At 58.1% G+C, this 24,326-nt stretch overlaps 1 protein-coding gene across 1 annotated transcript in view; it reads right to left on the reverse strand.

The window, feature by feature from the left end:
* Positions 1-22,849, reverse strand: part of VANGL2 (VANGL planar cell polarity protein 2) — a 28,498-nt gene extending 5,649 nt beyond the window's left edge. Inside the window, exons 1-6 of the mRNA XM_084865886.1 lie at positions 22,533-22,849; positions 6,524-6,785; positions 6,261-6,381; positions 3,354-3,961; positions 2,175-2,311; positions 1,532-1,667 (exon numbers count right to left, since the gene is read on the reverse strand). Of these exons, the coding sequence (XP_084722012.1) occupies positions 1,532-1,667; positions 2,175-2,311; positions 3,354-3,961; positions 6,261-6,381; positions 6,524-6,594 (1,073 nt within the window). The 5' untranslated portion in view covers positions 6,595-6,785; positions 22,533-22,849. The remainder of the gene's footprint in view (positions 1-1,531; positions 1,668-2,174; positions 2,312-3,353; positions 3,962-6,260; positions 6,382-6,523; positions 6,786-22,532) is intronic.
* Positions 22,850-24,326: the final 1,477 nt, after the last annotated feature.

Consider the following 24,326-nt stretch of genomic DNA (forward strand, 5'->3'; position numbering starts at 1 on the left):
AAAAGAAAAGAAAAGAAAAAAGAATCCAAAAATATAAAGATAGTGTAAGGAGCCTCTGGGACAACTTCAAGTGTACCAGCATTCGCATCATGGGGGTACCAGAAGGAGAATAGAGGGAGCAAGAAATTGAAATCTATTTGAAAAAACAATGACAGAAAACTTCTCTAACCTGGTTAAGGAAATAAACATACAAGTCTAGGAAGTGCAGAAAGACCCAACCCAAAGAGGCCCACACCAAGACACATCATAATTAAAATGCCAAATATAAAAGACAAAGAGAGAATCATAAAAGCAGAAAGAGAAAAGCAGTTAGTTATCTACAAGGGAGCACTCATACAACTGTCAGTTGAATTCTCAACAGAAACTTTGCAGGCCAGAAGGCTAGAAATATTAAAAGTGATTAAAAAAAAAAAAAAACACAAGGCCCTATAACCAAGATTACTCTACCCAGCAAAATTATCATTTAGAATTAAAGGTCAGATAAAGAGCTTCCCAGACAAAAAAAAAGTTATAAGGAATTCATCACCACCAAATCAGTATTACATGAAATGTTAAAAGGTCTTCTTTAAGAAGAAGGAAAAAAAAAAAAAAAAAAGATAAACTTTGAACAATAAAATGGTAATAAATACATATCTATCAACAATTGAATCTAAAAATCAAAATAAACAGCCCTAGTGGGGTTAGCTCAGTGAATAGAGAGTGTTGGCCTGCAGACTGAAGGGTCCCAAGTTCGATTCCAGTCAAGGGCACATGCGCAGATTGCAGGCTCAATCCCCAGTAGGGAGCGTGCAGGAAGCAGCCAATCAAGGATTCTCTCTCATCATTGGTGTTTCCATCTCTCTCTCCTTCTCTCTTCCTCTTTGAAATCAATAAAAATAAAATTTTTTTAAAAGTAAATAAAAATAAACAAACAAGCAGAACAGGAACAGCCTCATAGATACAGAGAACATTCTGAAGGCTGCCACGTGGGAGGCAGTTGAGGGAATGAGTGAAAAAGGTGAAGGGATTGAGAGGTACAAATTAGTCGTAGTCCATGGACACAGACAATAAACAGGTGAAGGCCTGGGATGGGGGAGAGATGGATAATACTCTCAATAATAAAATAAAATTAAAAAGAGATTCGCCTACCATCTGAAAACAAGTACTAAGTAAAACACGAGGTTGTTATGGTGGACCTGATGGTATCGCGTGAGCCCTTTCAAAGCTGCTTTTCCGGGCTCCAGAGCCCCTCAAGAAGACAGCAAACTGCGTGTTGTGAGTTGCCAGGTGACAAGGTTCTGCCAGCAACCACTGGGCCTGGCAGACGACCCAGGCTCCAACGTCAGCCTGTGAGACCTGAATGGAGGCCCAACGAAGCCCACCTGACACAGGTACCAGAGCTGCCTTCATCGTGATTGGCTCTGGCAACAGCAGCGCACGAACATACACCCTCACCCTCACCACTGCTCACATGTCTATTCCCAACAGCCACAGAAGCCTGACGGTCTTCCTCCGCTGAGCCCACCCACACCCACTGCCCCCGGGGACCTACCTGGCCCTCCGCTTGCGCACCCTCCGCTCGTGCTCCGCCTCCTCGTAGTAGTACTCGTTGTGGCTGTTGTCCCGCCTCCGGGCTGCCGCGGCGATCACGGCCCGGGACTGGCCCGTGGAGTTGTTGGTGCTGTTTTCTGCGCGGGAGCAGGAGAGAAAGGGGGTGGTCACTTGGGTTCATGGCCTAGCCTCTCGCTGCAGGAAGTCTGGAGACAGCGATCTGACACCTCTGAGGAGGCTGTGACCACCCCCAACCGTGCTTCCTGTTCCCAACCCTGGTGGCCACTTCTGGGAGAGACCCGCAGGAGACAAGGTGGCCCTGGAGGCAGAGGCTCTGCACACGTTCCTCGCCAGGGAAGGAGCTTCTGGAGCTCAGAGAGCCGAGGGCTTAGGACCAGGGCGGATGAGCAGACGCAGAGGAGCCAGGCCGGGGGACACACCGTGGCCTAGAGGGACAGCAAGGAGGATCAGCAGCTAAGACCAGCCACCTGGAGTCGAGGCGAAGGACAGAACAGAAGAGCCTGGGACAAGGGCCGAGGAAAGGAGAAAGCAGGGGAAGGAGGGGGGCGAGAGAAGCAGGGCGGAGGTGGTTTGGAGTCCTGCTGGGGAGGAGACGAGGAGGGCTGAGGAGCAGGGCCGCTCACCCTCTCCGAGGGAATACACCTTGAAGCCAGACACTTTCTTGGCCAGGACGGACTTGGGCAGGTTGAGGAGGGCAGGGTTGTAGACGGGAAAGTCATGGTAATACTTCTCCAGGATCCACACCGCCACGCGTTGGATGCTGTGGGGGAGACACAGGAGGGGAAGGGAGCGGGGACAGACAAGGGGCGCAGGGGAAGGGAGACATCAGGGCAGGCTGGTAGGGCAGGAAAGGACACGGGACAGGGACAAGCTGCTTCCAGGAAGCCTGGCTCAGGGCCTGAGGTCTACTTACCGGGCTCCCACGCCTTCCCCAGGGCTGGGCCTCCTAGTCCTTCCCTGCCGTACTGAAGCCCAGGGGAGAAAGGGCATTGGGCCTGGGTCCCCAGCCGAGATTCCCCCCCGAGATTCCCTACAGGATCAGGAAGGGCTCCTGACACTCTGCGTGGCCAGGGAGCGTGCTGCCCGCAGTGCGGGTGGGGAGGGCTGAAGCGCTTTCCTCATCTTTGGCTCTGAGGGGCCCTCCTCTGGCCACCTCATCGCAGTGACCACTCACCCCGCGATCACAGGAGGCTGAGCCTCCGAGAAAGAAATAGCACAGCCGCCGGGACCGGTTTGGCTCAATGGATAGAGCGTCGGCTTGGGGACTGAAGGGACCCGAGTTCGATTCCGGTCAAGGGCATGTACCTTGGTTGCGGGCATATCCCCAGTAGGGGGCGTGCAAGAGGCAGCTGATCGATGACTCTCTCTCATCGATGTTTCTAACTCTCTATCCCTTTCTCTTCCTCTCTGTACAAAATCAATAATATATATATATATATATATATATATATATATATATATATATATATATATTTTTTTTTTTTTTTTTTTTTTTTTTTAAAGAAAAAGAAAAGAAATAGCACAGTGACTCCCCCAAGCCTGTTTGGGCCACAGCTTTCGCCTCTCGAGCCCACCCCTCTCCAAGATCTCTGACTGTCCACCTGTTCACCCCATCTTGTCTCAGGACCCTGCGCATCAAGACGCAGACACTGTCTCACACACACACACTCTGTGCCACGTGCTGAACTCCTCCCCACTGGGCCCTCCCAGCCCAGCACCTCCGGCCCCATCGTCACACGCGGTCACCGCCGCTGCAGCCTCCTCCGCCCCAGGCCCCGCTGCCAGCCCCCGGGCGCCGGTACCTGAGGTGGCCCACGTTGTAGAAGCGGCTGGCCCCGTCGGTGGAGCGCACGACCTTGAGCGTGAACTGGGGCTGCAGCTGGCGCAGCTCCAGCAGGACCACGGCCAGGTAGTGCACGAAGAGCAGGGCGTCCACCAGCGACACGGCGAACTGCACCACGCCCTGGTAGCTGCGCTCCCGCGCGTCCAGGATGCGCACCCCGTAGAAGAGCCAGTAGGACACCACGAGCAGGAAGACGAGCACCATGAGCAGCGCCCGCAGCACGAAGACGCGGGGCAGCGAGGCCTTGGGCCGGCGGAAGAACAGGGCCCAGCTGCCCAGCAGCAGGATGAGCAGCTTGAAGGCCACGGAGATGAAGAGGCCCTCGCAGGCCGTGCCGCAGGGCTCCAGCTCCTCCCGCCACAGCAGCGGGGGCAGCAGCAGGAAGGCCAGCGGCGTGAGGAAGGACAGCAGCGCCAGCGTGGTGCCGGCGGCCACCCCTAGGTGGCGGGAGCAGTCCAGCGGGACGCTGTCCTCCATGTCCTTGGCGATCCGCGTGAGGTCGTCGTGGGAGATGCTGTGCTCCGACGTGCCGGTGACCACGGTGGTCGTTTCCCCCCAGTTGTCATCCTGAAAGCCGTGGGGGCGAGGAGACGGGGGGGGGGGGGGGGGGGGGGGGGGGAGGAGGTGGGGGGGAGGGGAGGGAGGAAGAAGAGAAGGCAGTCAGCCGGGACGAAGCCATCGGAGGGACTGAGCGCCCTGCGTCCACGCCGGGCCTCTGCAAGGAGAAGACACCTGAGACCTGGGCCTGGGCGGGGGGTCTCCACACTGGGCAGCGCGGCAGCAAAAACTGCAGCACACGCACAGAGTTTCCTCAGAGCAGAGGGCACAGGAGAGATGCTCGACAGCGACTGGGACCTGGGGTCACGCCCACCAGACAAAGCAGGTGGGAGACCTGCAATACCAGGCAAAGCAAGAAACACCTATTCTGCTGAAACCGGTTTGGCTCAGTGGATAGAGCGTCGGCCTGCGGACTGAAAGGTCCCAGGTTCGATTCCGGTCAAGGGCATGTACCTTGGTTGCGGGCACATCCCCAGTAGGGGGTGTGCAAGAGGCAGCTGATCGATGATTCTCTCTCATCAATGTTTCTAACTCTATCACTCTCTCTTCTTCTCTGTAAAAAAATCAATAAAATATATTTAGAGAGAAAGAAAGAAAGAAAGAAAGAAAGAAAGAAAGAAAGAAAGAAAGAAAAAAGAAACACCTGTTCTCCGGGCACTGAGAGCCACTCGAGGCTTCTGACAAGGGAGTGACTGACAACAGCAGTGTGGTGAGGAAAAGGGGGGAGAGGGAGGGGAGGTGATGATTGGTGAAGGTGTGGGGACATGGTCAGACCAGGACCGCTCTGGCTCTGTGCTCTGCCTGGCCAGCTCCACGCCCACAGCACAGGGGCTGCCCCTTCCTGGAGGCAAGGGGGTGGACAGGCTGGGCCCCCCGATGCCTTCCTGAGGGGGATCCCCTCAAGCTGCTTCTCTGAAGGGGCTACATGCCATCTCACAGGGGAGCCCAGGACTACAAGCGGAGCAGCGCTCATGCCCTCCACGCCTGGACCGCTGGGGTCCGGAGTCACATCCTCCACCGGGGACTTGGGTTACAGGACGGAGACCCTGACCAAGAGGCTGAGGAGGCTCCTCTCCACGGACAGGAGAAGAGTCCGGCCTGAAAGGAGGAAGTGGATGCACTGGCCACTTTCAGCTCAAGAGGCAGGTCCACTCCTCACCCAGACCCAGGGCCTACCCTTCCCAAGGACCAAGGCTTGGGAACTGCTCCCCACCAGTCACTTTAAGAACGCAGGAGGGCAAGTCTCGGGAGAAGAGAGCATTGCGGAAGAGGGAGAAAAAGCATTTGCATCTGGTATTGCTCTGTCCCCAAGATCCAAGAAATCCCAATGTCAGTCACCACAAGTTCTTGTGAGAGAAAAAAAAGGGGGGAGGGGGCTGGGAATCCCCTGCCCCATAAGATGCTCTCTGGAAGAAAGAGGAGGAATGAGACACGGGCATCCTAGCCATCTCACATCATAGCTCTGCCTATTCTCGCCCTGTGTCCTGCCACTGACCTCCCCAGCAGGTGAGCACAGCGGGCCACAAAGGTTAAAGCAGGCTGAAACCGGTTTGGCTCAGTGGTAGAGCGTCCGTCTGTGGACTGAAAGGTCCCGGGTTCAATTCCAGTCAAGGGCATGTACATTGGTTGCGGGCATGTCCCCGGTAGGGGGTGTGCAAGAGGCAGCTGGTCGATGTTTCTCTCTCATTCTCTCTCATCGACGTTTCTAGCTCTCTATCTCTCTCCCTTCCTCTCTGTAAAAAATCAATAAAATATGTTTAAAAAAAAAAAAAAAAAGGTTAAAGCAGGAGAATCCGTGTCCTGAAGAACTCTTCCCAGTCTCGGCTCCACACCCTGGCCTCCTCCCTTCTCCTCCCTCCCCTTTCTCCATCCACTCCTCCCACATCCCATTTACCCAACACCCAGGCGATGCTGTTCTACAGGCCGACACCAGAGGGTGCCAGAGGGCCCGCGCCTTAAGGCTTCAAAGAAAACTCAGGACTCCCCATACCCCAGGCCCCTTCCAGGCCCCACCCTCCCATTCTACATTCCCAGGAGCCAGACTGGCCAGCATTGGCCAGAGGAAGCAGGGAATCCCCTACACAGCCTCGGTCACCCCCACCTCTCTGAGGATGAGGAATAAAGAGACGGGTGCTCCCAACGGGATTTCTACTGAAATCCCCTCAGTTCCGCTGAAACAGTGTCTGACCCTGGGACAGATCTGGGTCCTCCTGCCAGCCCCTCGCCTCTGGTGGACCTCCAGCTTCGCCAAGGGTCAGCCTGGAAACACCCAACCTGCACCCCATGCCCCCCCCCCCCCGACACTCACCCGCTCATCCCCGCGCGTGGACTCATTGTCTAGCAGGGGCTCCCCCGGAGCCTGGATGGTCACCGACTTATCCCCACGGCTCCCGTCTCGGCTCTTCGAGCGGTGCCGGTCCCGTCGGTCCCTGCAGCAGAGGCGGGGGGAACAGGCACAGAAGGTCAAGGGGAGGACCTGGGTCTCCTCACACCCACCCCCTCCCCACCGCCCACCCCCGCTGGAGCGTGCCCCCCGCCGGAGCCCCCCGCCCCCCCGGCCACCTGTGTCACCTGTGCTTCCGGGAGCTGCGGGAGTGGCCCGACTTGTAGGAATAGCCCGAGTACTGGGACTCGGTGTCCATGGCGTCGGAACGCCGCGCCTTGTAGCGCTCCAGGGCGGCGGGCTGGGGCCTTTGGGGGGGCCCCACCGCCACCTCCTTCAGCACCGGCTTCTTCAGGCCGAAGGGCACCTTCAGGAAGTCAACCGTCACCCTGAGGGACTCTATCTTGCTGGACGGGTGGGCTTGTCTCGGAGAAAATCAAGCGACGGCCCCTAGGGGGAGAGGAGGCAGAGAGTCCGTTAGGGGTAGGAGGTCCTGGGGGGTCATTACAAAGGAAGACACCCCGAACGGCAGCCGCAGCGAGCTGTGTGCCCGGCCACCGCCTGAGACTCGGACGTCCAGGTCCCTGCTCGATCCCGGCGCCCAGGGCCTCCTGCCCCGCGTCCCGGAAAGAGCCCCTCCCCAGACTGTGCCGCGGGCTCAGGGCGGAGGAAGATGCCAGCAAAGGCCTCCCAGAGTGACCCAACCCTGCAGGGGAGACCCAGGGCAGTGCTTTCCTATTCTCAGCCAGGGAAACTGAGGCTCGGAGAGGTCCAACAGGCTGGACCAATGGAGACCAACGCAGAGATCAGGAAGCAACTGGCTCCTGTCCGGGAACTAACCCAGGCCTCTGTGTGTGTGTGTGTGTGTGTGTGTGTGTGTGTATCTGATTTTTCACAGAGAGAGAGTTAGAAACATCGATGAGAAACATCGATCAGCTGCCTCTTACACACCCCCTACTGGGGACGTGCCTGCAACCAAGCAAGGTACATGCCCTTGACCGGAATCGAACCTGGGACCTTTCAGTCCACAGGCCTGACCGGTTTCGGCCCAGGCCTCTTCTTCACCTGCAGTCATGGCCCCACCTCTCCGCTTCCGGGTCTGCCCACAGGGGGCTGTCTAGGACTATTCTCCTGACGCCATCTCCCAGGATGCACATCAAACACACCCACAGCTCTGGTCCAGGTCAGGACGGCTGCTTCCCTGGAGGCTGAGTGTCTGTGTGTGTGTGCACGTATGTCCTGGGCGGGGTGAGGGACGGCAAGCAGGGAGGGTTCAGGCCAAAGGCTAAACATCCTGAAGTGAGTTTATCTGTCCCTCTGTGGGCTGAGGGGCAGCATCTTTCCCCTACACACGTGCGCGTTCTAATTCTGCAGAGGACAACGACCTCTCCTTCCCGCCTTTTCCCAACTCTCACCCAAATCCTGCTCCCACTCCGGAGCTGCCCCCAGCCCTTCTCAGAAGCCCCGCCGCCCATTCCCACCTACTCTAGCACCCAATAGTCTACCGTCCCCTCTGGCCCCGACCCCACCCATCATCAGCATGCACCGAGGGCTTATGCCTGAGCTAAACTCGCCGCATCATCAGCTCTCTCTTGGGCCCCTACGAAGAGCTATGCACAGAGGGTATCCAGGGCTGAAACGGGCCCCGCCTTTACAGTCTGATGGGGCAGGTGTACCCTGAGCCAGAAAACGGGAGTATAAATGACTACCTATAGACTGAGGAACGGAGAAGACCAGAACTTATGAGAGACAACTCTGGGGAGGAGGGGCTACTTTAAACCGGGTGGCTCTGGCCCTAACCAGTGTGGCTCAATGGATAGAGCATCAGTCACAGAAGGGGCCCCGGTTCAATTCCAGTCAAGGGCATGTACCTTGGTTGCGGGCACATCCCCAGTGGGAGGTGTACAGGAGGCAGCTGATTGACGATTCTCTCTCATCGATGTTTCTAACTCTCTATCCCTCTCCCTCTCTGTAAATAATCAATAAAACATATTTTAAAATCAAAAAAAAATAATAATTGGGTGGCTCTGGAAAGTCTGAGAACATGACACCTCCAGTAAGCCTGAGGGCAAGCAGGAGTTAACCAGGAGTGCGGAAGGGGAGCCCTGGAGCAGAGAATCACGGGAGGGAAGGCCAGCGGTGAGGACTGGCTGTAGTTTGTGTTTTAAGAAGCTGGAACGTATGGGAGCTGAAGGGCAGCCCAGGGCCAGGCTATCACGGGACCCGTGGGCCCGGCAAAGAGCTCGTGGGCTGTTTTAAACAACGGGAAGGCTGCAAAAGGCTTTAGCTACCAGACATGAACGGAAAGAGGACAGAGCAGAAACAGGGAGCTTAGTATGGAAGCTCCTGCAGCTGGTCTCAGAGGAGCTGGACTCAGAAGCTGGGGCTTCAAGAGCATGGGGATGAATGGGGTCACCTAGGGAATTATATAAGAGGTCCCCGAGAACCCCAATACGTAAAAGTGTCCAGAGGAAAGGGAGCAGGCAAAGGGCTGAGAAGGTGAGACCGGAGGAGTGGGCTTCCACGCAGCCTACGTGGGGTCAATCAGCCAGCTCAACGGCTGCTGAGAGGCTGATTGTTCAGGACTAACATGAGTTTGCTTTAGCCCTAACCAGTTTGGCTCAGTGGATAGAGTGTCGGCCTCCAGACTGAAAGGTCCCAGGTTCAATCCCAGTCAAGGGCATGTGCCTTGGTGGCGGCCACATCCCCAGTAGGAGATGTGCAGGAGGCGGCTGATCAATGTTTCTCTCTCATCGATGTTTCTAACTCTCTGTCCCTCTCCCTTCCTCTCTGTAAAAAAATAAAAAAAAAAAATCAATAAAATATATAAAAAATACCTTGTGTTTTAAAAAAGAGAAAGAGAAATGCTTTAAAAAAAAATGAGTTTGCTTTGCTTAGTGGCTACCTTTTCCCCAATGAAGTGAAACCAACGCCAACTTGCAAATGGGGACTGGAACAGTATCCACCGCCCTCCAGTGGGCACCGAGCAAGTCACTCACACGCACCTAGTAAACAGGCATGCCTCTTGCCGAAGCCGGTTTGGCTCAGTGGTAGAGGGTCGGTCTGCGCACTGAAAGGTCCCAGGTTCGATTCCGGTCAAGGGCATGTACCCTGGTTGCGGGCACATCCCCGGTAGTGGGTGTGCAAGAGGCAGCTGGTCAATGTTTCTCTCTCATCGACGTTTCTAGCTCTCTATCCCTCTCCCTTCCTCTCTGTAAAAAATCAATAAAATATATTTAAAAAACAAACAAACAAACAAAAACAAGCATGCCTCTGACTCTCAGGGGAAGGGCAGTGCGTGCAGGGAGATGGAACCGATGCTAACCAAGCCCATTCACTGATCCTAACCGGATTACTTGGAAGCACTCCGTGGTCTAGTGATGTTTGTCACATCCCCATGTCAAGGCAAGTGTGTGACGGAGACACGCCTTGGAGACGGAGATATAAGGCCTTAACCCAACCTGACCTTTCTAAACACCTTTACCAGCCCTAGCTGGTTTGGCTCAGTGGATACTGCGTTGGCCTGAGAACTGAAGGGTCCCAGGTTCGATTCCCGCCAAGGGCACATGCTTGGGTTGCAGTGGGGGGCGTGCAGGAGGCAGCCAATCAATGATTCTCATCATTGATGTTTCTATCTCTCCCTCCCTCTCCCTTCCTCTCTGAAATCAATAAAACATATTTTTTTAAAAAGCTTTACCACAAGCAGGGCCCTTGTTCACCGCTCTGTGTACAGTTTCCATCTGGGGCCCCTCCACCCGCCTCCTGAGAACCCCCTCTCCTGGGTTAGTCAACATACAGCGTGGAGCAAACGTAGCTTTACGGCTGTGAGTATGCAAAACAGAGTTTATTCTTGTTTATTACGGTTGTATTATTTTCCACATGAACAACCTCCTTCTGCCCGACCCTGTAGTTTAGATGTCTCCCTTGCCTCTCTCTTGCTATGGTTAAGCCTATTCTTTAAAAAAAAAAAAAAAAAAAAAAAAAATATATATATATATATATATATATATATATATATATATATATATATTTATTTTTAGAGAGAGAGGAAAGGAGAGGGAGAGAGAGATAAACATTGATGTGAGGAGAAACAGCAAAACATGGATGGGCTGCCTCCTGCACGCCCCCTACCGGGAATCGAGGCCTGAACTCGGGCAGGTGCCTTTGACTTGGAATCCAACCCGCAACCTTTTGGTGCGAGGGACCACGCCCAACCAGCCGAGCCACACTGGCTCAGCCTATTCTCTCTTGTCCTCCCCCTAAAGGGGGAATTTCACCAAGAGGTTCAGAGAGAGAAAGTGGGTTACAGACCAACGTGAGTGGAGACAGGAAGGGGAAAAGGACTGTCACTGAAGTACAGAGCCACCAGAACCCAGACTCTCTATCTCCTCGTCCACTCCAGACCCTCTCACCGGCCACAGTCATCGGCAAACAAAAAAAAAGTCTGGAGTTTGCACCCAAGGACCTGCCTTCAGAACCCAGCTCTGTGGCCACGGGCAGGCTACTGCTCCGTGCTTTGTGGTCCGGGAGGCTCAGCAGACAGGGAAAATAATGATACAGCCTGGATGGGGTGGCTGGGAGGATCCTGGGGGTGAAAGCAGTGCTTTTATAAGCTGCTCAGCTAGTCATTAAGTAAGCAATTAATATGCTCCGGCTCCAGGATCTCTCACACGCCAATCCCCAGACACTTCCTGAGACTCGGAAAATAGGTGGTATGAAGAAATCCCGGTGTTAGTGCGGCTCAATAAAGAAGTCTCTCACACACACAAACACACACACAAACACACCCCTCTGACCAAAACCACCACTTCAAACACACCAGGAGGGAAGCTAATGCCATTGTGTTTCCCCCGCAGATAAGTTTCAAACCAGAGGAGAGAGCACGCCAGTCCCCTCCCAGCCCTTTGTTCTGAGCTGCTCAAACCAGAGCCCTGCCTTCTCCCAGCTACTCCTCAGGACCCTACTACAACCTGCCCCCTGCCCGCCTCTCCCACCCCGTCCCACAGCAGGCCCCACCCTCCCCTGCCAACCAGAAGGGCCCAAAACATGGACAAATGTCAGAGAACCATCTCTGTCCCCTCCAACACCCTCAGGCGACCCCAGCCCTGGAGGGAGAGGCTGGGAGAGGGATGGTGGGTGAGCGAGCAGAAGGGCAGAAGTTTCCCGGGTGTAATCGGCCTCAGGAATCGGAGGTTTGGAGGGTCTCCAGAGTGGGCAGCGTTCCCAGGAAGGGGAGCGGGGGAGGGATCCTGGATGAGATCAACAAGTGGAAAGGAAGGGAAGCGGGACTTGGTGTGGGGCAGGGAGGGCCCGGGTGGGGGAGGGGGAGTGGCGGGCTGGGCTGTAAAGGGAATGTGTCCTGTTGCTTCCCACCTTGTCCCCACCCCCAAGACACACCAACATGCTCCACTCTGTCCTCTGTCCTCCGCTCAAACCAACCATGGATTCTCTGAGGTTAAAAGGAGACCACGGAGGAGAGGGGAGGGGGGGGGGGAGCGTCCGTCACAAAAAGGAGCCCCCTCTCCCCTCCGAAGGCCTTTCAGAAATGAAATTAATGGAATGTGTCTCAGTGTCATCCCAGGGGGATTGGGGGAAAGGTTAGGGGAGGGGGGTGGGGGCTTTTGTCCCAGCTGCCCAGCTTCTCCCACATGGGTCACCATGGCAACCAAAGCCCCCCGTTGCCTAGGTGATGGCAGCCGGTCCAGGAACCCATACCCAAGTATCCAAACCAGGGAGGTTATGGAGGTGGGGGTGTTCGGGACGGACAAAGCGGGGAGAGAATGGGGTTTCTTCCCTGGCGGGCCCCAGCTTTTGTCTGAGCGCTGGGATCAGGTTTCTTTAGGAAACAATTGGAGGCCTCTGGAAAAAAATACACTCCGAACCTGGCAACAGGCAGAAGCAAGGCCTCAGGGGAGGAGGGACGGGAGGGGGGAGGGGGAGCCTGGTATTGGCCAAAATGCAGACCAAGATGGGGCCCTTCCCCACTGCCCCCCTCGGAGGAGCAGCTCAGGGGACAGAGGGCTTGGGCACGGAGGCTGGCATCCCCGTGTGGGCACACGCGGAGGACGGGTGGCCAGGGGCAGGCAGGGTGGTCACCACCCGCTCCGGCTGCTCCAGTCCAGGGCCACCCCCCTGCCCGGTCCCGCTCCTCAGCCCTGGGCTGGGGAAGGCAGGCAGGGCAGAGGGGACCCCGGGGCTGGGGAAGGGGCTGTGGGGGCCAAAGAGGAAGAGAGGGGAGGAGGGGGGAGGGGACAGGGCACACACACGCCCCTGAAAAGGGTGCCCATTGCGACTGCTCCTCATCTCCGCCAAGGACGGGGCTGCAGGGCGGGGGTGGCGCTGGGCCGGCTTTGGAATGGACTCCGGGCGTGGGGTACGGGGCAGAGGAAGGGGGACAAGAAGCCCAAAGAGTTCCTCTCGAAGGGCAGGTCTGAGGGGACCGCGCTCCGCCAAGGCCTTCCTCTCCGTCTGGGGGGGGGGGGGGCGGTCCTGCCTGGATGCGGGAGGACGGCCGTGGCCCCTCTTCTGAGGCCACCCGCAGGAGTCTAGGGATCCCCACCCCCACCTCCCCCACCCCTAAAGCCCTCTGGTTCCCACACAGGAGCCTGGGTCTTTGCATGTGCCCTGCACCCCCTTCCCCACTGCAACCCTCAGGTGGTGTGGACATGGGGGTGCCACTGGTCTTCCCCCACCACAGCCCCAACGTGCAAGGATGCCAACGTGAGCTCCACCCCGACTGCTGGGTGCCCATCCTCCTGGGTGGCACCGGGAGCCCTGCCGCCCAGCCCCGAGTCCCCGGAGCTAGATGTGTGTTCCGAGAAAAAGCACCCGAGGCCAGAGTGAGGCCCGGCAGAGACCCAAAGCCACACCTGCCCCCTCGGGCCCCTTGTTTTTCCTCTCGGCCACACGTCTCCCTAGGGGTCACCCCTTCTCCAGTCTCATCGCGAGCTCAAGCCAGGCCGTCCTGTGACACCAGTGGGGAGCGGACGGTGTCCAATGTGGGGGACCCTGACATGGCTCCCACGGAGGACAGAGAGGGACCCACACCTCTCACTGGTACCCATGTCTTTCCCCAGCTCCCCCTCCGTACCTCCCTCAGGAGGAGACCCTGGACCAGGGGTCCTCAAACTTTTTAAAGTGGGGGCCAGATCACGGTCCCTCAGAGAGCTGGAGGGCCGGACTATATGAACTACTAATTCCTACTGTAACACCTCGGCTGCGCTCACTGCCCAAAAAACCTGGCGGGCCGGATCAGACTCCTCTGCGGGCCGCATGTGGCCCGCGGGCCGTAGTTTGAAGACCCCTGCCCTGGACGGACCCAGTGCAGCAGGGGCCAGCACTAAGCTGGGAGACGCCTTCAGGGTAGAACCTGAGATCCACAGAGAAAACGGGGCCCAGAAAGAGAAGGTGGGGCGCCCGTGGCCGTGGCCTGGGGGCAGCCCGCTTCTGGCCCCCATTGGTTAGGAAGGCCCCCCGGGCTGGACTGAAATGTGTGTGTTCTTCTCAGAGCGAGTCCGGGCCTTTCAGGAGCCTCTTCTGGTTCTGGAACCGCCAAGACGGTGGAGCCAGGACAGAGGAGAACTCACGGGCTCCTGCCCTAACCCCCCTTCTCACCACACAAAGGTTCAGAGAGTGGACAGGCCGAAACAGGTTTGGCTCAGTGGATAGAGCGTCAGCCTGCGGACTGAAAGATCCAAGGTTCGATTCCGGTCAAGGGCATGTACCCTGGTTGTGGGCACATCCCCAGTAGGGGGTGTGCAGGAGGCAGCTGATGGATGTTTCTCTCTCATCGATGCTTCTAACTCTCTCTCCCTCTCCCTTCCTCTCTGTAAAAAATCAATAAAATATATTTAAAAGAGAGAGAGAGAGAGAGAGAGAGAGAGAGAGAGAGAGAGAGAGAGAGAGAGACAGGAGAGAGAGAGAGAGAGAGAGAGAGAAGAGAAGAGAAGAGAAGAGAAGAGAAGAGAAGAGAAGAGAAGAGAAGAGAAGAGAAGAGAAGAGAGAGACAGGCCGAAGCCAAGACCTCCGAGTCCAAAGAACCCCTACCGCTTAAAGGGGTGGTCTCTGCCCCTACAATTCACCATTCCCGACGGAGTGTCCAAATGTCCCTTCCTTCCTTCCCAAGCCACCATGCCAAGAGGCCCAGGCTGGGTCTCGGGCCACAAAAGGGACAAAGGCGCAGAGGGGGCCAGGACCAGCCCCGGCGCCTCCGTCCTGCCCCCTGCTAAAGGCCCCGATGTCCTTGGGGACAGTGCTCCCCAGGAGGCCGGGCAGGACAGCTGGATCTCAGGGGCTGCGGGGGAGGCGAGCTGGACCAGGGAGCCCAGGAGCTGGCACCACATGCCCGCTCCAGCCCGGTCCGCTCACCAGGCGCTCTCCCAGGACGGCCCCAGACGTGAGCTCACCACCCCGACAGCCCCAGGCGAGGGGCAGAACCCTCCTCCCCACAGGCCCGGGTGGAAAGGGAGGCTGTGCCCGGCTGCCAGGCGGCTGTTTCCAGAGCTGCCCCCCACCAGACCCCAGCGCCAGGAGCAGGGGCGGCCCGCGGGCTGGGCTCCCGGCCAGGACACCTGAGCTCGCGTCCCAACTGAAAAGGAGTCCGGGAGGCCAGCGCCAAGCCCGCTCCAGCTACTTCCTTAATCTCCCTCTGACGGAGGCTGGGTTCCCTCCAAATCCACAGACACACGTAAACACAGACACACACTCACACCCACAGGCGCATTCCCCCTCTGGAACCTGGATGGGCTCCTGCCCACCCCGCCCAGCTCCACCTGCCCCTGCCGGGCAGGTTCTGTAGAGACCTGCTCTGCTTTCTCTGGCACCCCTACCCCCACCCCAGCGCTCAGAGAGCTTCTGCCCCCCGGAACACCACACGCAAGCACACACAAGGGCGCAGACACACACACACACACACACACTCACCTGAGCCCCATTCCCGAGCCTCCCCAGGCCCGTTCCCAGCCAGTCTGGAGGGGAGGTGGGCAGGGGAAGAGGGCGCAGTAGCAAAGGTGAGTAATCCCCTTGGCAGCTGTCCCAGGCGGAGGCCACGCTGCTGCGGAGGGAACCGGGGCTTCTGGATGCCTGGATGCTGTTTAATGCTCGCCCAGGGCAGGTCTCATGATTCCCACCCACCAGGCTCCACGATGCCCCCCCCTCGCTGGCCCCTACCTGCCCACCAGGTAGGCTCTGGAAGAGCCAAGAAAAAGAAAAAAGAAAAAAAATAGGGAGCTCGGATTGTCTGCAGGGCCGAGAGGAGGTGGGCCGCGGAGGGTGAGCCAGCTGGGATGGCCCCCAGGCCGACCTCCTATGCACAGCACCCCCAGCTCAGGGAAAGCAAAAACCCTCCCTCCCTCCCCCTCTTCGTAAGACACCCGGGAGGCCCCAGCGGTCCCTGGCCCCGAGGGCCCCTGTCTCGCAGCATGGGATGGAGACAGCTTCGATGTGAGGATCGGTTTGTGTGGCGAAAGCAGGAGGGTGGGCCTCCGGGTGGGAGGCACCATGTGACGGGGTACAGGTGGCGCCCCAAGTTTCCCCGTCCTGGAAACCCTCTCCTCACCCCTCGCCAGCTCTTACCTAGGAAAACCAAGCCCGCTGAAAGGCCCAGTTCCAAGCAGCCTCCATCCCCCGGACAAACCCATCGCCGGAGGTCTTCCCTCTTCCTGAGGAGCCCAACATCCCCGCCCCTTCTGTGTGCCACCTCCCTTCTATGGACAGAGCAGGTGACTCGACAACAAACAAGCACGCGTCTCTGTTCACACGTGGCTGTGTTTTAAGTGACCGCAGTCACACCTCAGGCTCAGCACCTGTTCCCTCCTGCCCCCCACTTTCCCTGAGAGCCAGAGTCCTCCCCAGAGCCGGCCACAAGCACACCCTCTCTCTTCTGACCGGGAGCCTGGCCCTCAATGCCTGCGGAGTTTTCCAGCAGCCTCTTACCGGTACCCTTTAGAGCAGTGGTTCTCAACCTTCCCAGTGCCGCGACCCTTTAACACAGTTCCTCATGCGGTGGTGACCCGCAGCCACAAAACTATTTTCCTTGCTGCTTCCTAACTGTCATTTCGCTACTGTGATGAACCATAACGAAAATATCTGTTTTCCGATATCCGCGACCCACAGGTTGAGAACCACCGCTGTAGAGCCTAAGACCATCGGAAAACACAGATATTTATTAATACATTACAGTTCATTAACAGTAGCAACATGACAGTTAGGAAGTAGCAACGAAAATAGTTTTGTGGTTGGGGGTCACCACCACATGAGGGGCTGTATGACAGGGTCGCGGCATTGGGAAGGCTGAGAACCACTGGTCTAGACCCCTGCTTTCACTGGGGAGCAGCTCTCCGTGCAGGATGCTGCTGGGAGGCTGCTGGGCCATGGTGGCTGGAGCCCCCGTAGGTGAAGAGGCCCAGCGGAGAGGAAGAGGCCGGCCCCAGGAGGTGTCCCTCCGGTTCCTCCGGAGACTCCGGTCCCCCTGCCTCAGGGGAAGCTTCTCTCCTCCTCAGGCTGGTAACTGGACTCACTGTGCTTCTCAGAAGACAGGGGAATCATTCAAGTTCAAGATTAAAGGCAATAAGGAGCAAAACCAGACCTCACCGGAGTGAGAGTGAGGGAAGAGGGGAAGAGCAGTGCGCTGGGAAACAGAGGAGCAGTGAAGGGAGATGGGCCTGACGTGGCCTCTGAGGAGCTGTGTGATCCTAACGAGTGGCTCGTCGCCTCTAAACGAGTTTTCTTATCTGTAAAGTGGGGGTAATAGTGCTTACTCGGGAGGGCGAAGAGGAAATAGTGTATTCAAGGAAATAGTGTATACGGAGTATCACAGAATCAGGCACATAACAGATGTCCCATAAAATGGTATTTCCTTCCTCTTCATCCTTCAAGAGGGCGGAAGGCCAATCCCCAGCCTCCCTGCGAGAAGCAAATCCCCAACCACCTTTGGCTACACTGTTGGCCCCAAATGACAGCCCCTCTCTGAGACCAGAGCCAGGCACTGCCTAGAAGAGCAGCCAACACCCCTCTTCCTCTCTCTGCCTCTTTCCTCAGGGGTCCTGGATCCCCAGCCTCTCCCCTCCCCTCCCCTCTCTCCTGCACTTACAGTGAAGCAGGGCCTGTGCTTCAGTCCCCTCCAACTCTCCTACAGGCACCAAGCCCAGCTGTGCACGGAGTGGCCCAGGAAAGGGGCCCCAAGCTTCCTGCCCCACCCCAGCCCCCAGTTCTTCCCACTCTCCCCCTCACGGCCCCTCCCTGATTACCAGGATATCCTCAGCTCTGCTGAATCCAGCCCCGCTTCTCCCAAACCCTCCCCAGATGCCACATCTGTAATTACCAACCTTGCCAGGGGCACCGGACTCGCACAGCAGGACCTCATTTCCCAAGGGCCCCGCCCCCCAGTGCCCTCCGTCTCCTACTGGGTACCTCGCAGGGTGCGGGGGAGGAATGGCAGGATTCTCCCTGAGCTGCCTCGTTTCTCTCCAGATCTCAAAGAGGTCACGTGACAGAAGCCACCCAAGTGATTACCCACCTGGCGTGGGTAAGAGGAGAACCGTCAGGTCAATTCGGAGAGATGGGAAGTGGTCGCTCAGTAGAACAGGAAGATGGGAACCCAAGGGGAGGAAGAGAGATGCATAAAGAGGGCGCTGCCCAGAAAGGAGGAAAGAGTGAGTTAAAAAGGCCCATCCCTGCCAGCCAGGGTGGCTCAGTGGTTGGGCATTGACCCATGAATCAGGAGGTCACAGTTCGATCCCCAGTCAGGGCACGGGACCTGGGTTTCGGGCTCAATCCCCAGTAGGGGATGTGCAAGAGGCAGCCGATGGATGGTTCTCTCTCATCACTGATGTTTCTATCTCTCTCTCCCTCCCACTTCCTTTCTGAAATCAATAAAAACATATATATATAACTATATATATAAAAAAGTCCCTTCCCCACCCAGACGCTGAGAAGAGGCAATAATAGCCCAGTCTTTCCTCTTCCCATTTCCTTCATCCCACCAACCACATAGGACTTGGTTTCACAGGCAGGGAAACTGAGGCCAAGTCCCCACCACATACTCCAGGACCCAATAATGCCAAGTTGTGTGTGGTTCACCCTCACCCCTGACCTGGCTCAGCCTCCGCCTGCAGTGCGTGTCCTTTACGTCCAGCCAAGGCCCAGCCATACGGTGGAATACGATTCAGCCATGAAAAGGAACGCAGTCTGACACCTGCTACCACTCGGATGAACCCAGCAAAGGTCACAGGAAGTAAGGGAAGCCAGACACACTGGAAAATTCCGTTTCTATGAAATATCCAGAACAGGTAAAAACCCGCAGAGTCAGCATGCAGACTGGTGATGGAAAGTGGGAAGGCACTGCATAGTGGTGAAAAAAGGATGTCAGATAGAAGCCAGCATTGCACAAACACTGAGATTGTACCAAACGCCACTGTTCGCCTTTACACGGCTGATTTTATGTGATGTGACGTGCACCTCAATTAAAAAACCGGCCAGCGTGAGGTCCTTCTCCACGGACCTTCCCGCGGCAAGCACCCTTGCTCTGTGGCGGCCTCCAGAACATACCTCCACACAGCACTCACTGGGCTAATGGGTCAGCATGCTTAGGCATGCCTGCCCCGTGAAAACCTGTCTCGTTCACCCCCCCACCCCCGGGGCTCCACACCGGGCCTGGCAAATGGAAGTGCCCAGCATGGTCCGCCGGAAGGAGAGCAGAAGCAAAGCCTCTGTCCTCCCAGCCCAGACCTCTCTCCATCGCCACCTTCCACCAGAACCAGAACCAGAACCAGAACCGCAGCTGCTCCCATCGACTCCCGAGGGCGTCCCCTGTGCAGGGCACCGTGTGATGCTCTCCACAGAGGACTTCATCTCACGCTCATAAACATAAGAGGCGGCACCTAGTTTAACTCCATGAGACAGGTGAGGCTTCAGAAAGTTACCCATTGCTGAAACCCGTTTGGCTCAGTGGATAGAGCATCGGCCTGCGGACTGAAGGTCCTGGGTTCAGTTCCGGTCAGGGGCATGTACCTTGGTTGCAGGCACATCCCCAGTGGGGGGTGTGCAGGAGGCAGCTGATCGATGTTTCTCTCTCATCAACGTTTCTAGTTCTCTATCCTTCTCCCTTCCTCTCTGTAAAAAATTAATAAAATATATATTTAAAATATATATAATATATATATTAAAAATACATTTTAAAGTTACCTATTTTTTTCTAAGGCCACAAAACTAGGAGGTGACAAAAAAGGGATTTAAAAGCAGTTGAGACCCAGGGAAGGAGGCCTCGGGGACCTGGGATTTCCTGTGAAAGGTCCTACCTGGGCTTGGAGGCTGGTGTCTTAAGACACCGAAGAGGCTGAGGAACGGGATTCTTAAACCCCAACATGGCATCGCTATGTAGTGCTAATCCCAACCACGTCAGACTCTTCCGTGGGCCTCAGAGTGCAGGGAGCTGCTGCAGGAGGAGCTAAGGAGACGACTGGAACCCCTAAAACTCAGAGGAAGTGAGGAGAGCCCCAGAACTCTTCCCTAAAGCTTCTGTCCACCGAGTACGTTCACACCCCTTCCAACGGGAAGGCCCTCTTGGGAACCGGACAAGCAGACAAATGTCTGTCTTGGTCCGGGCCCAGGGAGGGGGGCCTTCCTCAGGCTTCTGGGGAACAGAAGGAACAGACAGTGGGCACCACAGAGAGGCCTCCACTGGGAAATCAGAGGAAACAGACGCAGGAGCAAGCCCGGGGGGGGCAGGCGCAGAGCGGGCATGTGGCCTCTGGGTCCCGTCTGGAGGAGCCTGAAGAGATGGCACTTCCTTTTGTCTCCTTGGCAGCGTGCCCCGCCAGTACACACGCATGCAGAGAGAGTGCCCGGAGCAAGGTGCCCACAGCCCACAGCTCACCGTGCCGGATGCGGGCACACGCTGGCCGCAGGCGCGTTGCCCATCAGACAGGGGTCACACTGGAGTGAATCACGCATTTTTTAAAAATCCAGTCTTCCTACTCTGCCTCTATACCCAGCTCCCACACTTCCTAACTCCCACCACCCCTATCCCGGAGCCTTAGGAAAGTGGGGAGCCTGAGGACTACAGAGGACACATCCCAACTGCTGTGCCCACTGGGGACTCCAGCATCCCAATCCCATGTCCCAGGGACCCTCACGGCCACGCACAGTCCCAGCTCCTAAGGCTGGGTGCCGTGACCTGACCTCTGCCAGCCAGAGCAAAATGGCGGAGAGAGGGAACTGGGCAAACAAGGAGCGCACCAAAAGAAGGAAAGGGGCACCCCCTCCCTTCGCTCCAGAAAAGACAAGAGTGAGGAGGGAAAGCGAGTGGCTGCTGCTTCTCTGGGAGCAGACACATCCACTTCCCAGGCAATCCGATGGCCCACGGTGCTGTCCTGATGACGGGATGTGGGTACCTGCCCCTTCCCCAAATCGGGCATCTGCCCTCTTGCATGCTCAGCCCCCATTCCTCGCTCTCAGACCTGGCCCCAAACCACAGCCCCATCCGATCATATTTCTTGCCAGTGAAACGGGAAACCATTTGACAAACCACACACACATCTTCAAAAACTCCCGAAGACCACCCACCCCCGGCCTCCCTAGAGCTCCCATGCCACCCTCACCCCCATGGAGGGGGACCCAAGGTTGGTTACCCCGTCTCATCCGTTCCAAACCCCAAGACTCCTGGGGAGCTGTAGGATGCTGGAGGCAGGGCAGTCACTGGGCACTGAGGCAGAAACTCCAAGAAAGCTTTCCAAGAGAACAGTGGCCTGGGGGGCAGGGGGGTGAATTTGAGCTGGAAAGCCACGTATGTAACCCCTCCCCAACCTATGAAGAGGGGTCCAAGGTCCTTCTTATTCTCTTCCCTGATTCCTCCAATCCCTGATTCCTCAGGACTATACCCAGAACCCCCTTTTCCTATTCCCCACAACACACGCCCTTTGCTAGAAAAACCCACTTCCCAAAACAGACCCTTCCTAAGATGGCCCCCTCCCTCTCACCCCTCGGTCTTGGAGGCTGAAGGCAGCACCCTAGAGCCCAGTCAGGGACACCCCAGAAGCCTCCACCGCCTCCAGGGAGGCCTCCCTTTGGGTTTTCCACCAGGAGAGTGTGCCTGCAGAGGCAAGGGGCGGTACCCCCAACATTCAGAAGCACACACCACCTATGGCGGGCACACACACACACACACCCTGGTACTGGTGTACCCACAAAGGTTACACACAAGAGAACAGATTCAAACACACCGCTTCCCAGCACACAGGCGCACACACGCCCATTTGGCTATATGCCCCATTCTGCTCTTACACACCCACCTCCCTCCATTCCTACACACCTCTTTCCCACAAACCCCCAGTCGCCACCACCACCACCACCTCGTTCCCACAGACCCATCCCTCCCCCGGAGTGCACACGTAAATCCATATCCAAACACACAGCAGCCCCGCGCTCCGCCGCTCCCTCCCTGGCTGCACACACGCTCAGTGGGCACAGAAAAACACCTCCACCTCCAGCCCCCGGGGCCCACCTGACTGCAGGACACAAGAAAACAAAGAATGGTGCACCCTGGTCCTCCACCAGCCCTTTCAAACTCACCCGTGCAGAGCCCCCCGCGCCCCCAATGGGTACCTGGGAGTGGGGAGAGGGATGCGGCGTCCAGTCCCCGCGGCCCGCATGCCCAGTGCCGGGGTCTCAGCCCGCTGGCCCCATCCTCCAGCGGCACCCACACACCCTCTTCTCTGCAGGGCAGGCCCCCCAAGACATCACTTTGCACCCTGAGCCACCCCTCCCCTGTCCCTCCCCACGCTCCAGAGGTGTGGATGCACCCTGAGCGCCTCGCTTCCAACGCCCGCACCCCCATCCCTGCGCTGCCTCTGCCCGCACCTCCGCGCACTCCCAGGCTCCGGCTCTCACAGGCTCCCCGGGATCAGGAAGGCCCCCACCCGGACCCCGGGCCCAGGAAAGTCCCCGGCTCGCCAGGCCCGGCTCCGCCCCCTCCCCACACGCCCCTTCCCCTCCCAAAGTTGGGGGGGGGGGTGCTCCGCGGTGCAGCGGGGGGATTGCACCGGAAGGGGATTGACCCACGCTCCCCTTCCCCCCCCCCATACGCCGCCCCGCTCGCTCGGGGGGCCGGGCACCCCCTGCCCCTTGCAGGATAGCCCTCCTGCTCTGTTGCTTTCTTTTTATTTTTTGCAAACTTTGCCCGCGCCCCGCGCCCCGGCTCACCCGCCGCCGCTGCGACCTGCCCGGTGGCCTCCGCGGGCGCCCCGCCGCCGCCCGGCGCCTTTGTATCCGCAGCGCCCCGGGCCGCTCCGAACTCCGCGCTCCCAGCCCGGCGGCGGACGCGGGGGGTGGGTGGAGGGAGGGGGCTCCGCAGCCCGGTCACCCCCTCTTCGTCCCAGACCGCTGCTGCCTCTGCCCCCGCAAGGCCCCGGGGCAGGGGGCCGGGGGCAAGGGGGGCGCTCAGGCACCCATGGCGAGCCCTGATGTCTAGGAACCGGGGACCGGGGATCGGGACTCGGACCGGGAGCCGGCGGCGGAGGGGGAGGGGCGCGGCGTGGGGCGGAGGGGCGGGGAGCGCGCCCGGCGCCGCCCCCCGGCTGTTCCCGCCGCCGCCGCCCTCCCGCCGCCGCGCCCATTGTCTGCGGCCCCGCTCTTCCCGCGGCCGGCGCCCCTCCCGCCGCACCTCCAGGTGCCCGCGGCCCCGAGCGCGCCCGGTGGCGGGGCCGCCACCCTCCACCACCCTCCACCCACCACCCACCACTACCCACCCGGGCCCCCAGCCGAGGCCTGGGCACTCCTCCTCCACTCCTGGCCTTGTCCAGCCTGCAGCCCCCCTCCTGGGGCCGCCCTCCTCGACCCTCTGCCGTGGAGACCGACCCCGAGCCCCGGGGGATGGAGGCGTGCAATGCTTTAGGGCCCCAGAGCGGCCACCCGGAGCCCAGCGGGATCGGGGACGTGGAAAGACTGATCCTCCACCCTCCCCTCCCCATCACACACACCCTGGAGGAGGCAGAGGCACCCCTGATGGTAATTAGTGGGCCCCCCTTCCCATGCATACGGGGATTTCCCTGACACCGGCACCCCCCTATTCCCCCGCTTCCAGAAATAATTTAATTACTCGGCGCTCCCGCTGCGAGCGGCGGCCGCAGGGTCGGCCTGGGCGCTGCCTCATTACCGCGCGCCCCTCCCCTCGGGTTCGAGCCCCGGGATTAATTACAAAGGGAGCCCAGCCTGCCCGGGGCGGTGGGGGAGGGAGCAGGCGGCCGGCGGGGCGCCCGGGGTTGGGTCGGCTTGTAGGAGAGGGGCCCTTCTTCCAGGAATAAAAATGCTTTGTCCTGTCCTGTCTCTAACCCCGAGCAGGCGGGGCCCTCGGCCCCAGGGGTTTCCGACACCTTGGAGGGCGTTGAAGGGATGACAGGGTCTCTAAAAATACCCGCCCGAAAGTGGGGCATCTCTGCCTTCAGAAAACCTGATGGGGTTCGTGAAGTGGAGCCATCGATGGAACCCACCCAGAGTGACCCCCACCCCCACGCCCATCAAAGTGGAGGCTGTGGGAAACCCTTGCGTCCTCTGTGGAAGACATGAAAGCAAAAGTATGATTGTGTTATCACTCGTGTTCTTGCTGTGCAACCCAGCACTTACCTGGAATCGTCCTACTTCAAAAAGACCTGCGCACACTTTTCCCTGGCCCTGCCCAACCCCTCAGCACCCTCCACCTCCCCGTCCTGCTATCTTCCCTCCCAACCCTGTGATTAACAAGTCCCCCAGGGAAGGAGATGCCCCGACTCTTGTTCCTCACTGCTCTGGGGATGCTTTTGCTCCTCCCTGGTGGACTTTTTCATTTTTACTGAGACCCCCAATCTCATCCCTTTCAGTCAGTCCTCCACCCTGGCCTGACTACAGATGAGGCCAGGGCCACCTTCACCTGCATGGGGGCCATTCAAAGATGGAGAACCTTTGGAGAGAGACACCTTGGTTGAACCCTTGCCTCTCCTCAAACCCCTTCCCACATCCTGG

Source organism: Pipistrellus hanaki (assembly GCF_964339955.1).
Source record: "Pipistrellus hanaki genome assembly, chromosome: 18".
Classification (NCBI taxonomy): domain Eukaryota; kingdom Metazoa; phylum Chordata; class Mammalia; order Chiroptera; family Vespertilionidae; genus Pipistrellus; species Pipistrellus hanaki.